This window comes from Alosa sapidissima, chromosome 23 (genome assembly GCF_018492685.1).
Source record: "Alosa sapidissima isolate fAloSap1 chromosome 23, fAloSap1.pri, whole genome shotgun sequence".
NCBI lineage: Eukaryota > Metazoa > Chordata > Actinopteri > Clupeiformes > Clupeidae > Alosa > Alosa sapidissima.
The window spans coordinates 7565838-7579593 of NC_055979.1; the positions used below are offsets into that span (position 1 = coordinate 7565838).

The window sequence follows — 13756 nt, forward strand, 5'->3', positions numbered from 1 at the left end:
TAAAGATCACATTATCTATTGAAAGCCTACAGCGGACTTCCTTGCTCCATTGAAGACTGTGAGAAAGGGCAAATATGGGAGGAGAGGCCAGAAGTCCCTACATTATTACCACATCAAATCCAATTAATACATGAATGCCAAAAGGCACAACAAAACACCTCATGTATAATAATGAGGCAGTACACTGGGAAGTGGCGTGTCCGCTTCACAGCAAAGCACAGCTCTCTTTTTATATAGTGATCTATCAGAGAGCTGATGGTCAGTGAGCAAGTGGTCGGTACCGTGGTTGGAGTGGTGGGTCCAGATCCGGAGCTGCTGGGCCAGGAGTGGAGCGGGTCGGTAGGAGTGCCGGGGGCAGCCGCCCAGTACGAGGGCGAGGAGCAGCCGAACTCGGACCAGCTCTGGGGCGGCTCGCTGCTCTTGGGGGTCGTCATCCCACTGAAGACTGCTCCGACAGAATTAAATATTTATATTATTTTTTCCATCATATCGTCCTAAGAATCAATAAAGCTGATACCATTAGTATTTTATGGGCATACTGCCGCTCACTCACTTGTATGTAACTGAATGACAACATCTACTAACATTAATAATAAATGCATTGAGAAATATTGATTGGCAAAAAAACATAAAATATTCTTTACTCTACACAAGCAACTTTCAAGGCTAAGGAGATTCTGTGTGGTTACCTCCAGACAGATTGAAGGTGTTACTGGGCCCAAACGCAGAGAAGGAATTGGCTGGACTGAAGGTTGGACTGCTGGCGTTACCAATGGGACTCCACAGCCCAGTGCTGCACACAGGAACAGGACAACACAGGGGCAACATGACGGCACAGAATACACAACAAAATATACACAGGTGTCATTTAAAAAGGTCCCCATTCACCAACATAGCATGATTAACTCATCTATCTGGACGGAGAGTTGTGCACATTGCAATCAGCTGGGTTAGGGAATGGTTGGAACAAATATGTGATTGGACAGTTGAGAGATGCCAGACCTTAACCCTGATTGGGCCTGGCTTCAACTTCATGCAGCAGACCTGACCACAGTATTTGAGAATGCCAATTATGGCAGCACCTAATTTAATATACTCAGCAGTGTTTTTCATTCAGATTTGTCCATTTGACACCTTTGTGGAATGACAAACTCGAAAGATCCCAGAATAAATACTTATTTTGGGTTTACAAGTTCTCTCTCAATTAAGTAATTAAGTGAGTAAGGCTTTAAACAGAGAGTGAAAAGTGGCAAGACAAAATAACTTGTGCCCATGCTGGCATCACAGGTTGGGCTGACACCTTCCAGTGGCGACACATGCATAACCATGTTAGCGATGATCTGCTGATGGAGGCGTTATGCTGGGCCTTACCTGTCCGATCCATCACTGTCCACAGAGGTGGTGTGGGACACCTTGCCCAGAGTGTCCGCTCTGCTGACGGCAGCTTTGGCTAGACTGCTGCCACCTGACAAAGCACACGTGCACACAACACACACACACACACACACACACACACACACACACACACACACACACACACACACACACACACACACACACACACACACACACACACATACACTTCATGTTAATAAAGTACTGAACACCGAAGCACCGAACCCTTTTGTGTGTATATGGCTAAACAAACACACTGCATGTTATGTTATTTGCACACCTAAAACAAAAGCTAATATGATACCTTTCATAACCAAAGCCACACCTAAAACAAACACAAGCACCCCAGTGAGTCGATTTGATCAGTTCCTTATCAGAACGCAAGAACAGTAAACTACTTGATCATAAAAATACACACACATACAAACAATGCTTATCAGCATAAGCACGGTAAGCTCTTCGAATATGACCACCACAAAAGGCATTACCGGTACACCACATGTGATTTGATTGAATTATTACTTGATTCAAATGTGCTGCAGACACCGTGCCATAGGGTTCCCTCACTCACCTGGGCTTTTGTCATAGCCGGCCGCCACTGCAGCGAATGTGGGATTGCCGTTCTGTCCCGGCAGAGAGACGGACTTGGTGAGCTTATTCTTCGCTCCAGTGGAGCCCTTGGAGCCAGTCTCACTGCGGTCACAAAGAGGGAAAACTTCATGAACTACTGAGTAAATTACTTTCCACGTTCTGTTTGGTGACAAAGTGAAGCGTGTGGTGGTATGGTATGGTGTGGTGGACTGGAATATGAAGAGATCCTGAGACTTCCTGAGATTTTCCTGGGCGGAAAATTCCGGTATTTAGTACTTCGAGTCCCTTTTCTGTTTGTTTTGGATGAACTAGAGTGGTGGACACCGAAATTTTGACGATTGGTCCTGTCTCGACTTTTCTGACTCGTTTTGAATCGCCTTTCACTACTCCGAGTGGCTGCCAACAGGCATGCTCAAACATGTCCTAAAACAACCCTAACGCTCTGCCTTATTCTTGAAGACAGTGATAAACGTGTGTAGGTGTAACTCATGGCATCGGCAGTGATGAATGAGTTTGATCATTACACATGATGGTCATTAAAATACCGATGAGCAGCGGTGATGCATCACCGGCCGGTCCGTCATTACCTGCTGGTGTTGAGCACGCTGCTGTAGGTGCCTCTGGGAGTCAGGCTGGGGGAGGAGGGGGGAGGTGACGAGCAGGAGGTCCGGGCGGACGGCACCGGCCCCATCGAGGACGGGCCACTTCCACTGGAGCGCTTAAGGAAGGGGTCTGCGTTCAGGGTCTGCATTGAGATCTGCTGCAGGCTGTCCACAGCTGTGTGTGTGTGTGTGTGTGTGTGTGAGGGGGCACAGAAGGAGACAGGGTTACGTCACACCAGTGTCTGTGTTTAGAATGAATGTTCTACAGAATATCTCGGATCTCTGCAGATACATCACATACATCAGAATTCTTAAATCTTTCACTTTTTTGGAATGTAACCTTTTCACACTCATCACAAGGAAGAAGAGGTAGTGCTCGATCATAGTGGTGGAAACTGGTATTACATGTATCCATGCCCTTTAACGCAACAGAGAGCACAGGGAGGGCTTACATTTGAATAGTGTCTGTGCCTCTACAGAGAATAAGTGCTTTAAGAGTAATTTCATTTGGAGTTTATCTATCTCAAGATAAGACCTCAACATCTAACCCAAACCTTTAAAGGGAACAACTTCTGCTATCTATCTCAGTACTTCTTGTTCCTTCGTGTGGAAAAACTGATTTTAACAGAACTCACTCAATTTGACTGATAAAATGTATCTAGATGTATACAAGATAAGCATGTTTAAAAGTGCCATGGGGTCCAAGAAACATGTGGGGTCGTCTTTGGAACTTCTCTCGCTTCTTTTCTCGTGTAGTTTTAAGAGGCATTAGAGAAACAGATTATAGCTAAGAGATGAGTGTACAGGGGTACGATAATGATGTGATACGGGCCTTCTTCATCTTTACAAGGTCACTGGAGTAGTGTTGTGGAGTGATCGTTAGTTCAGTGTTATGTAGTGTTGACTAGAGCAGAATCATACACTGATGGCTAGCGTAGTGCGGTCCAGTGATGGCTACTGTAGAGGTTTGGATGGTGGGTGTACGGAGCTGTGGTGGGGTAGTTACTCACTCAGAGGGCATTTATGGAGGGGCACGGAGTCCCACTCTGGAGGGGGCGAGGTGTCCTTTTCGCCCTCTGAACCGCTGCTGGTGACCAGGTCCTGGACAGGGCTGCAGGACAGTATCTTGCCCAGGGGAGACGAGCGGAACTCTGACAACTTCTCTTCTGTTGCTGGTGGGTAAAGCAGATCCAGAGCAGAGGTCATTATCAGGTTTTGCTCATCGACTTAAAGTGCGTCTGAGATCTAGTCAGGGAATTTAGCCATCTTTAAAGCCGTGTCCCCTGATTCAGACCTGGAAAAGCAGTTGGTATCGGAGATTAACCACCACTTTGTGCTCCTGAAGAAAGCTGTTAATTGGCTGAACGAGAAGCCATTATTGTTTGTTTTGCAGTTGCATAGCCAGCACTGTGTACACATTCCAATTGTGTTTGCACACCATGAAAGGACTGTAAGGAGAAAAACAGTTCAAGTGAACCAAAAGTGTCAGTGAAGCAGCATTTGAGAACTAATGTGAGGGCAAAAACAGAATTGGTCACTGACCTGTTGCTGCTTTTGAAGCTGGTCTTGGTTTGGGCGTATTGGCTAAAGCCTGCTGCATCAAATTCTTTGTTGGGAACTTTTTGCGCTGTTTGGTTTCCAGAGGGGTCACATATGGCAGCTCTAATGAACTGGAAGAGCAGAAAGAAAAATGAGGAAAAAGTTAACCACAGTGAAAAGAACAGTAGCCTAGCTAACAGCTAGCATCGCAGGCCAGTTCTGCTTTAATTGGAACAGTGATAGCTCACCTGGTTTTTGTGTCTGTTGGGGGCTCTGGCTGTTTTGTGTTGGCCGCTTTCTTGTTTTGGGGTTTAGACTGGGGCTCAGGGGCTTCCTCTTTCTCTTTCTCTTTCTCCAACGCGACTGGTGCTGACCGGCCTTTTTTATTATTCACTGGCTCCTGTGTGGACACAACAAAATTGTATGTTGGCTGAACTGTAAGGCTGAAAAAACAGAGGAATAATCAGGTGTCTGGACTAAAGTGGATGGAAGCTAGATAGATAAAAATGGGAGATGGCAAGTCATGTCTTCTTATTGGGCATAGATCATGTCAGCGCAATGAACAGGACCGATGAATTAAACGACTGGATTAGCACACAGCTTGACAGACAAATGTCTGAATGTCAAGAATGAGTTCCACTAATGCAGACACCTGACCACACCAGGCAGGGGGGTATTCCATCAACCTCGCAAATAAAGGCGGCGCTTAACAGAAATAGCCTGGCTTGAACTAGCGTAGACTTTCACTTGGGGCTGAAGCCGTTTCATTAACTCAAGTTAGCGGCATCTTGGCGTTGTTTATTCAAGCGAGGTTTAGTTCAGCTTCATCTCTGCTCGTGCACAAGTCAAGTCAAGTCGGCTTTTATTGTCAATTTCTTTACATGCACTGGTCATACAAAGAATTTAAATTTCGTTTCTTACTTTCCCATGCAGACATAGACATACTTTAAATACAGACATAGACATACTATAGACATAGCCATAGACAATAAACATTAAATTAAAGTGCAAGACTGAAATATAGAACATGTATGTATCAAAATAGAAATATAGGACATATATATATAAAAAAAAAAATAGAGGTAGTTGTGTTGTATATTTATATAGTCTTAACAGTTACATGAAGTTTAAACTTGTGCTTGTGTGACCTGTATATTTACATTGATATGCAGTATGCAGTAATTTCAAGTATATCAGGCTTGATGTGAAGCAGCAACACTAGGCTGCGCAGTCACAGTGCAGTTCCACAGGGTGGTGTTGGGGGGGGGGGGGGGGGGGGGGGGGTTAGGGTAGACAGGATCCTAGTTTCCTAGGTTCCTGGCTGGCTGGTGGGTGGGGGGGGGGGGCTGTCAGTGATGGGAGAGTGGGTAGAGTGTTCAGCATCCTGATTGCTTGGTGGATGAAGCTACTTGCCAGTCTGGTGGTGCGGGAGCGGAGGCTCCTGTACCGCTTTCCAGAGGGCAGGAGGCTGAACAGTTCGTGTGCAGGGTGGGTTGTATCCTTGACAATCATTAGTGCTTTGCGGGTGAGGCGGGTGGTGTAAATGTCCTGCAGGGAGGGGAGTGGTGCTCCAATGATCCTCTTAGCTGTGTTAACAGTGCGCTGGAGGGTCTTCCTGTTCTGATCTGTGCAGCTTCCGCCCCACACTGTGATGCTGCTGGAGACGATGCTCTCGATGGTCCCTCTGTAGAATGTAGTCATGACGGGAGGCGTGGCACTTGCCTTCTTCAATTTGCGCAAGAAGTAGAGGCGCTGCTGGGCTTTCTTCGCCAGTGATGCTGTGTTGGTGGTCCAAGAGAGGTCGTCGCTGATGTGCACCCCCAGAAATGTTGTGCTGCTCACTCTCTCCACAGCATCTCCGTCGATGGACAGTGGTGGCAGTTGTTTGTGGCCTCTCTGAAAGTTGACAACAATCTCCTTGGTCTTGCTGACATTTAGCAGGAGGTTGTTGTCTTTGCACCATTTAGCCAGCAGGTCTACTTCTTCTCTGTAGTGAGCCTCATCGCCCTTAGTGATGAGGCCCACCAGTGTTGTGTCGTCCGCAAACTTCACCAGATGGTTAGAGCTGTGAGTGGTTGTACAGTCATGTGTTAGCAGTGTGAAGAGCAGGGGGCTGAGCACACACCCTTGAGGGGCCCCCGTGCTCAGGGTCAGAGGGCTTGAGGTGTTGTCCCCGACACGTACTGCTTGTGGTCTCTGCAACAGGAAGTCCAGCAGCCAGTTGCAGAGGGAGGTACTGAATCCTAGCTTGTCCAGTTTGCTGATGAGTTGTTGTGGTATTATGGTATTGAATGCTGAACTGAAGTCTATGAACAGCATTCTCACATATGAGCCTTTATTGTCTAAGTGGGTGAGGGCTGGATGGAGGGCAGAGCAGATTGCATCCTCCATGGATCGTTTGGCTTGGTATGCAAACTGGAAGGGGTCCAGGGTGGGGGGTAGGGTGGCTTTGATGTGTGACATGACTAGCCGTTCGAAGCACTTCATGATTATGGGCGTGAGTGCTACAGGACGGTAGTCATTGAAGCATGATGGTGATGATTTCTTTGGCACGGGTATGATGGTGGCAGTTTTGAAAAGTGATGGGATGACTGCTTGCTCCAGAGAGGTGTTGAAAATGTCTGTAAAAACATCCTTCAGCTCTTCTGCACAGTCCTTCAACACTCGTCCTGGTATGTTGTCTGGGCCTGCTGCTTTGCGTGGGTTAATGGTGGCTAGTGTCCTCTTCACGCTGGCAGAGGACAGGTACAGGGGTTGGTCGTGGGGGAGGAGGTGGGGTTTTCTGTGGGTGAGTGTCATTTTGTGCTTCAAAACGGGCGAAAAAACTGTTCAGGTCATTTAGCAGAGAGGTGTTGTTCTCACAGCTCCGTGGCGCAGGCTTGTAGTCAGTGATGGCCTGTATGCCCTGCCATAGGCTCTGTGCATCTCTGCTGTCTTTGAAGTGTGTTGTTATTTTGTCTGTGTAATCCTTTTTTGCCTTCCTGATGCCCTGGGACAGGTTAGCCCTCGCTGTTCTTAGGCCAGCTACATCTCCAGCTCTGAAGGCTTTGTCTCTGGCCCTCAGCAGTCTGTGGACGTCTCCTGTCAGCCATGGCTTCTGGTTGGCCCGAGTGGTGATGTGTTTAATTTCTGTAACATCATCGATGCATTTGGTGATGTAGGAGGTCACAGTGTCTGTGTATTCCTCAATGTCAATGTGGTTGTTGTGGGTGGCAACTGTTTTGAAGATATCCCAGTCTGTTGTTTCAAAGCAGTCCTGAAGTTGTGAGACGGCACGAGGTAGAAAAGTAGACCAAAACAGTAGATTGACGAAAAGACGATATATGTCGTAAAATTAAGACAATACTAGATGATTTCTGTTCGATAGGCAAGCGCCATCTACAGGATTTTCATCGAAAGTCGAAAGAACATCGAGAGAAAAAAAAATAGATTGCCTACAGAAATTGGAAAGCATACTTTTAAAACAATCTGAAATGCAATGGCTTTCAATTCAATTTATGCCTAGTTTTTGATCTGTGTAGCACACAGTTGATTTGACATTCATGAACAATCGTCGACACATGAAGCAGTTTTAATTATTAGCTGCCTAGGCTACAGAATAATTATCCTTTGGCTTGCATCAGATATATATAAGTCACTGAACAGCCTACCAAATGTGCATGACCCTTTATCAGCAGTAGACATATGTCTTTCATCAAAGATTATAACTAAAAATGCCAATATCAAGGTGATAAATATTGTAGCCTTAATACTTCGTATGGGAAGCGAACCTGCGAACACGCAAGAATGTAATTCCTTTCCTATACCGTCTCGCTGCACGTTACACCACCACCGAAAGTAAGTGACGCAGAGTAGCACGATTCCTAGAACCACACACATGTGAAGTTAAAACATGTTTAATCGTATAATCTCCATACATTCTTTGGAGGTAGTGAATGTGTAAATCCATGCTTGGTGCACTATCGGAAAAAAACATTTCTATAGGCCTACTTCTATTTGTAAAGTTGTAGGCTACAGGTGACGAGAGCACAGGTTGACGGAACCATCTTTTTGGACTTGTTTTCCGACTGATTGTTTTTTTTTTTGCAACACAGCTTAATTTAGCTTGAAAGTTAACCTGCTACGGAGCAGGTTAGTTCTGTGGCATAAATTCCCATGGTTACCAAGCTGGGATTCACGTTAACCTCATTAATGGAACGGAATTCTCACTAAAATTAGCGAGACTTATCGAAATAAGCCAGGTTTGGCCTTTAGCGAGGTTGATGGAATACCCCCCAGGCATTCCCCAGATGTCAACAGCCTGTAAGTGCCTGGGGACCTTCAGTGGCTGACATTTCCCTCCACCTCAAACTCAACAGGTCAACAGTTTCTTAACTGGCTTAGAACAGGTTTGTAACAGGTTTTTAAAAGACATAGCTGGGTGGACGTACATCTTTGACACCGGCCTCAACGTCGGGGTTGGAGGCCTCGGTGGTAGTGGAGGAGCTGTCGTCGTTGTCCACCAGCTTCAGCTCCTCCTCTGCCTGAGGCTTGCTCTTGGTCCTCTTCTCCTTCTCCTCACGCTTCTTCTGGGCCTTCGACTTCTTCTGTTGCTGCTGCTGCTGGGCTTTCCCCTTAGGCTGTGAGGCTGAGGAAACAGAGGGTTGGCACGGCTGGAGTGAGTACTCTGGAGTACATCAAATGTTCAAACTTAAAGCTATGAACCCAATGGCTCCTTTGGGCTTGAATTCAAGATTCAGAGGTCAAACAAGAAATATACAACTACAGGCCTACTGAAAAAGCATGACCTATCAAAAAAACCTTAATTAAAAAATAACTAAAATAATTGATCAAATGTACGGTCACAGATACGTAGCCACAGTCAGTTGGTGAGCCTACCTTTGCTGTGTGTGGCCTGTGCTAATGACGTGGCCTGCTCCTGGAACACCTCTGTGGTGACTGGGGACTCGGGTCGGTCCAGGTCTCGGTCCATCGTCTCCACTAAGCTGCTGTAGTCAGAGTCGTCCGAGCAGCGGCGCTGGCTGCCCTCCTGGTGCGCTTGGCTCTGACTCTGGTTCTGGTTCTGTTGGGACTGATTCTGGGCTCTGGAGCCGCGGCCTCCCTTGCGGTTGATTGGCAGGGCCGTGGGGCTGTGTGTGCTGGGGATGGTCTGCATAGCTGCTCTGCTTGGGCCCCCTTTGGAGAGCCGATCCAGGTGGCCGTTGCTGTTGTTGTGGTGGGACGGGGCCGTGTTTTGTCTCCCACCTGGCCTGTTGCTGTACGCACCTCCCCGTGAGGAGTGGTTACTGTCGCTGCTGTTATCACTTGTGCTGTTGAGAACAGATTTAGAACAGATTTAAATAACCAATTACAACTATAAAACCAATTTAGATAACCAATTACAACTATAAAACTACTACTATCATAACTACATTTTTCCACCATTGCTTCAGTTTAATATGTTTAACAGAAACTAGCTTGAAGCTCTGACACACCATGTTAATAGGGATACGGGTGAGAGCGGGTCACTATTTCAAAAGAAAAAACATTTAATCTTTTGTGAAACACCCCGCCTCTGGAGGCTGATATGGCAGAGGCTTTCAGCATGTCTCAAATTCACTACAGATGTTGAGAGCACAAGGAAAAAAATAATGATTCTAGATTTTTTTTTTTTTTTTTAATTACGTAATCCAGATCCAAAAAAAAAAAATGTAAAAAAATTCCCAGACCCAACTTACTTTGTATCGTTATGAATTCGCACTATTTCCCTGAGGTCAAAAGGTCGCCCCGTTTCCATGGTGGAGTTGGATCCCTCGAAGGACAGGCGTCTCTTAAACGGCTCCCAGATCCCCAACGCTTCAAGGTAAGCTGTGACCAGCACCAGCAGAAACATGGAGCTGCAGAGAACACACACAACAGCAATATAGTTTAAACATTTTATCTGAACAGATGCCATTACAGATTTTCTGAACTGGTTCCAACATGGACGATGCACACACATGTGATGGATATCAAAGGTGAAGTAAGCAATTCTGGCAAAGGTTATTGATATTTGAGCACGATTTGTTTCTGGTGAAAGTTAGTGGATATTTGAGCTCGTCCATGTTTCTGAAGCAATGTTAAAATTGCCTGGAATTATGTATGACTTGGCCTGAGCCACACTGATTCACCCTGACCTTGTGCAGTTTATCAGTTCATTGAGCTCTAATTGCGGCAAAGCATGTCAGACTTGATGAAGATCCTTGTAACTCATTGGGAGATATGGCATAAACACTGAGTTGCAACGGGCGTAACTATGCATGCATGCATATACGGACAACCACTGCGGGCAGAGGGATTGGTTGCCATTGGAGACGATGCACGCTGATGGACACTGAAAGGAGCCTGACATTCTGCTACATCTCCAACACTGACTACGCGTGTACTCAGTGAGCCCGACTGTTTCTAATCACTGTTGGACCACAACAAGACCAGATTCATATGGATCCCTACGCCAGTGATGCGAAGCTGTGGACATTGGGGGCAGGCACTGGGTCATGACAATTCTGTTATGTGGTTCCCTTGGTTGACCGCATTGGCCGAGAGCTGAAAACATACTAATCTGATATTTTTTGCAAATTTAATTTTATCCCTGCAAGTTCTGATGCTGACTGTGCTGTGACCTCATTAAACATACTGGATCAGGATTTAAACACAGTGATTGATGACACCAAGTTTGACCAAAAGCTTTGACTGCATTTTTTACCTCATTGTGAAGGACATGATGTCGGCGTGATGTTATGCAACTTTAAATGTCCTAATGCATTGCATGTTTCAGTTCAAGATGCTAAAAGTTACTATCGGTAAAGATGTTTGATTTTACAGCTGACTACAGACTATAGGCCGTATTCTCCTATTCATGTGCAAGTCTTTTTTTTGTGTAGTTTCAGGCGAATACTGCATTATGCCATGTACACACACACACACACGTCCTTGGCACCTCATGATGATGGAGATGATGACGTAGAGCTCCAGCTCCCAGGAGGGCCGGGGCAGGGCCTCAGCGCACGACGCCAGCAGGTGGTAGGGCAGTGAGGCGTTCAGCACGAAGGCAAACGACGAGCCGCCCGCTGACACCAGCCGCAGCTCGCGAATAATACGCGACGCTGTGAAGTCTGGCGTGAACCTGAAAGACACACACAGTCATTAACCCTTAGACATAAAATCTAATTTTGTGTGAACGCTACAGTGGTTCTACATTTATCTACTGGTATGTCTACACTGCCAGTTCTGTTTTTTGATGATTACATTTCTCTTTGCTTTTTGCTTGGTTGCACACTGCACACAAGGCACTACATAAAAAGATTTAATTTGATACACTATATAAATCTGACTAATAACAAGTAGAGATGTCTGCACAAAGCCACTCACATTATAACAATGTCTTTGGACACGTTTGGATTGAGCACAAACTCTTGACAGTTGACGACTTTGAAGCCGTAGCCTTCGCAGGCGTAGCCGTTGATCTCCATGGCTTTGATGTGCAGGGGCAGCCGGCCTGTGTTCTCAACTTTAAAGGATCTTCTTAGGCTGAAGTTGGGCTCTTTCAGCTTCACTTCTGACAAAGGCCACAAAGGGGGGAAAAGAAAGAAAAGAAAACCAGACAATATTCATGACTGAAAATACAGGAAACAAACCATCAGTGTCAACATTTTACTAAACACACTTTATCACAGCGAATTGTGGATTTCCAAGCAATGCAAAACACTCACATTACATTGCTCAATGCTGTGTGCATTTTACATTTCCAGCATATAGCATAACATTATATATATACACATACATACATACATACATTATATAAACATATGGCACAATGCACCCATCAGAAGTCCTTTCCCCCTGGCGAGTGTCCGAGTGGCCGTCTCTGCTGACCCACAGGACCCTCAGCTCATACTCACTCTCTGAGCAGTCCCTCAGGAGTGCCTCGGTCAGTTTGAAGCGTAGGGAGCTGCCTGGTCCAGGGGGCTTGCCCGCCATCTTCAGGCTCTCGTAGGTGCCCTGGCCATGCACCAGCAAGAAGTCCACCACCGTCAAGTTGTTCCTGGAAGAAAAACGCACACACAATGAAAATGGAGGTTGGTCACAAGGTGCACGTGTGAAGAAAAGCTTTATAATATCCCTGGTTGTAGACACGTTCTCCAGAGCCAGGAACTGGCACCACTCCAACATACAAACAGGGAGAAATGCACACAACACCACAATACACAAATAAATAAATACATGATTAATCATTATCAATTAGAGAACAGAAAAAAATAAAATAAATTAAGATGCATAAAAAGCATCTAAATGGTGACTGATTATTATTAACATTTATTACAAATGATGTTATTACAATTAAAAACGAATAGCTTTTGTAAGTTTGCAAGGGTGCCCATAAGCATATTTCAAAGTAATATTGTTTCAGCAACAATAAATTGTATACTTTTTCCGTGATGAAAAGGAGTCCCAGACTTCTTAGCCCATGGCTTAACAGAGTCAGAAAGGCCAGAGAGAAGTTTACAACCCAGCTAGCATTTACATCAGTGCCCATAACCACATTTCACCCTGAAAGCGCTTTCCGTGCGTCAGCCATTGGAGTCAGATTCACTGGAAGATGAAATGATTAGGGTGTGGGGTCCTGTGCTGAGCCAAACCATAAACGAGTCTGTGAGTTTCGCAGCTGTGTAAACTAGAGGTCTGCAGAGGGTCATGACTCATGTTGATATTTATTTTATTTATTCATTATTTGTTTTTAATGCATTTCCAAGAAAGCCTGGAATTACTTTGGTCAGGTCAATTTCTGTGAAATCTTGATGGATCTCGATAATAACTAACCACTGATATATCTAATATATTTCACGTATGATCTGCAGAAGAAATACGAGCTCATCTCAAAATCTAAAAGGTCATCTCTTATTGGCCCTGCCAGGGCGGGCTAAGTCATAAAAAGGGAGTCTTCTTGACTGCGGTCCAGCAGACCCTCCTGACCTCTGCATGCATTTACTCTAGTGATGGCTTTGCTCACATGGGCAGACAGGACAGCTTTATTAGATAAGGCACTAATCCACTGCTGCAACTGCGCCGTGACCACTCTCCACATGTACCCAGGCACAGCAAAAGCACTCTGGGACGAGTGGAGAGGGGGGGCCCACAGGCCATAGGCTACAGCTTCTCTGGGAGTTTTCTGCTCGTTTATGAGTGGGATAAACGCCTTGGCCTGGAGAAAATTACAAATGGATGAAACAAACTCGCTTCTGTGGACCCCCAAAAATAAATTCACGTTCAGCCAATTATCTCAGACTAAAATATCCCTGAGGCATTGCCAAGGCACAGGGCATGAAGGAAACAAACATTTCCCCAACCCTCCAGGCCAAACCCATGATTAGTTTGCAAATCTAAGCATAAAATGTACCACTGGTTTTAAATGAAGTTTGTGCCAGTGTTTGTTTGCTATTTTGAATCTACTGTAAAAGCAAAAAATAGTGTGCCATATTTAAAGGTGGTATATGGAGCAATTTTAATTTAAAACGTTTAAAAATGACCAAGAGACATCAGCCAAGTGGGAAGAAACAACCGATACAAAGTCACAATCACAAAAATGCCTATGTTGCGTTGCCCAGGTAACG

The 13756-nt window shown here is 45.5% G+C and overlaps 1 protein-coding gene across 1 annotated transcript in view; it reads right to left on the bottom strand.

Moving 5' to 3' along the window:
- Positions 1-13756, bottom strand: part of LOC121698563 (transmembrane protein 131-like) — a 43296-nt gene that overhangs the window by 1354 nt on the left and 28186 nt on the right. Inside the window, exons 27-40 of the mRNA XM_042080762.1 lie at positions 12047-12189; positions 11517-11703; positions 11086-11271; positions 9845-10003; positions 9006-9436; positions 8558-8754; positions 4376-4527; positions 4131-4258; positions 3599-3760; positions 2574-2763; positions 1967-2088; positions 1372-1465; positions 690-793; positions 282-445 (exon numbers count right to left, since the gene is read on the bottom strand). Coding sequence (XP_041936696.1) covers positions 282-445; positions 690-793; positions 1372-1465; positions 1967-2088; positions 2574-2763; positions 3599-3760; positions 4131-4258; positions 4376-4527; positions 8558-8754; positions 9006-9436; positions 9845-10003; positions 11086-11271; positions 11517-11703; positions 12047-12189 — 2419 coding nt within the window. The remainder of the gene's footprint in view (positions 1-281; positions 446-689; positions 794-1371; positions 1466-1966; positions 2089-2573; positions 2764-3598; positions 3761-4130; positions 4259-4375; positions 4528-8557; positions 8755-9005; positions 9437-9844; positions 10004-11085; positions 11272-11516; positions 11704-12046; positions 12190-13756) is intronic.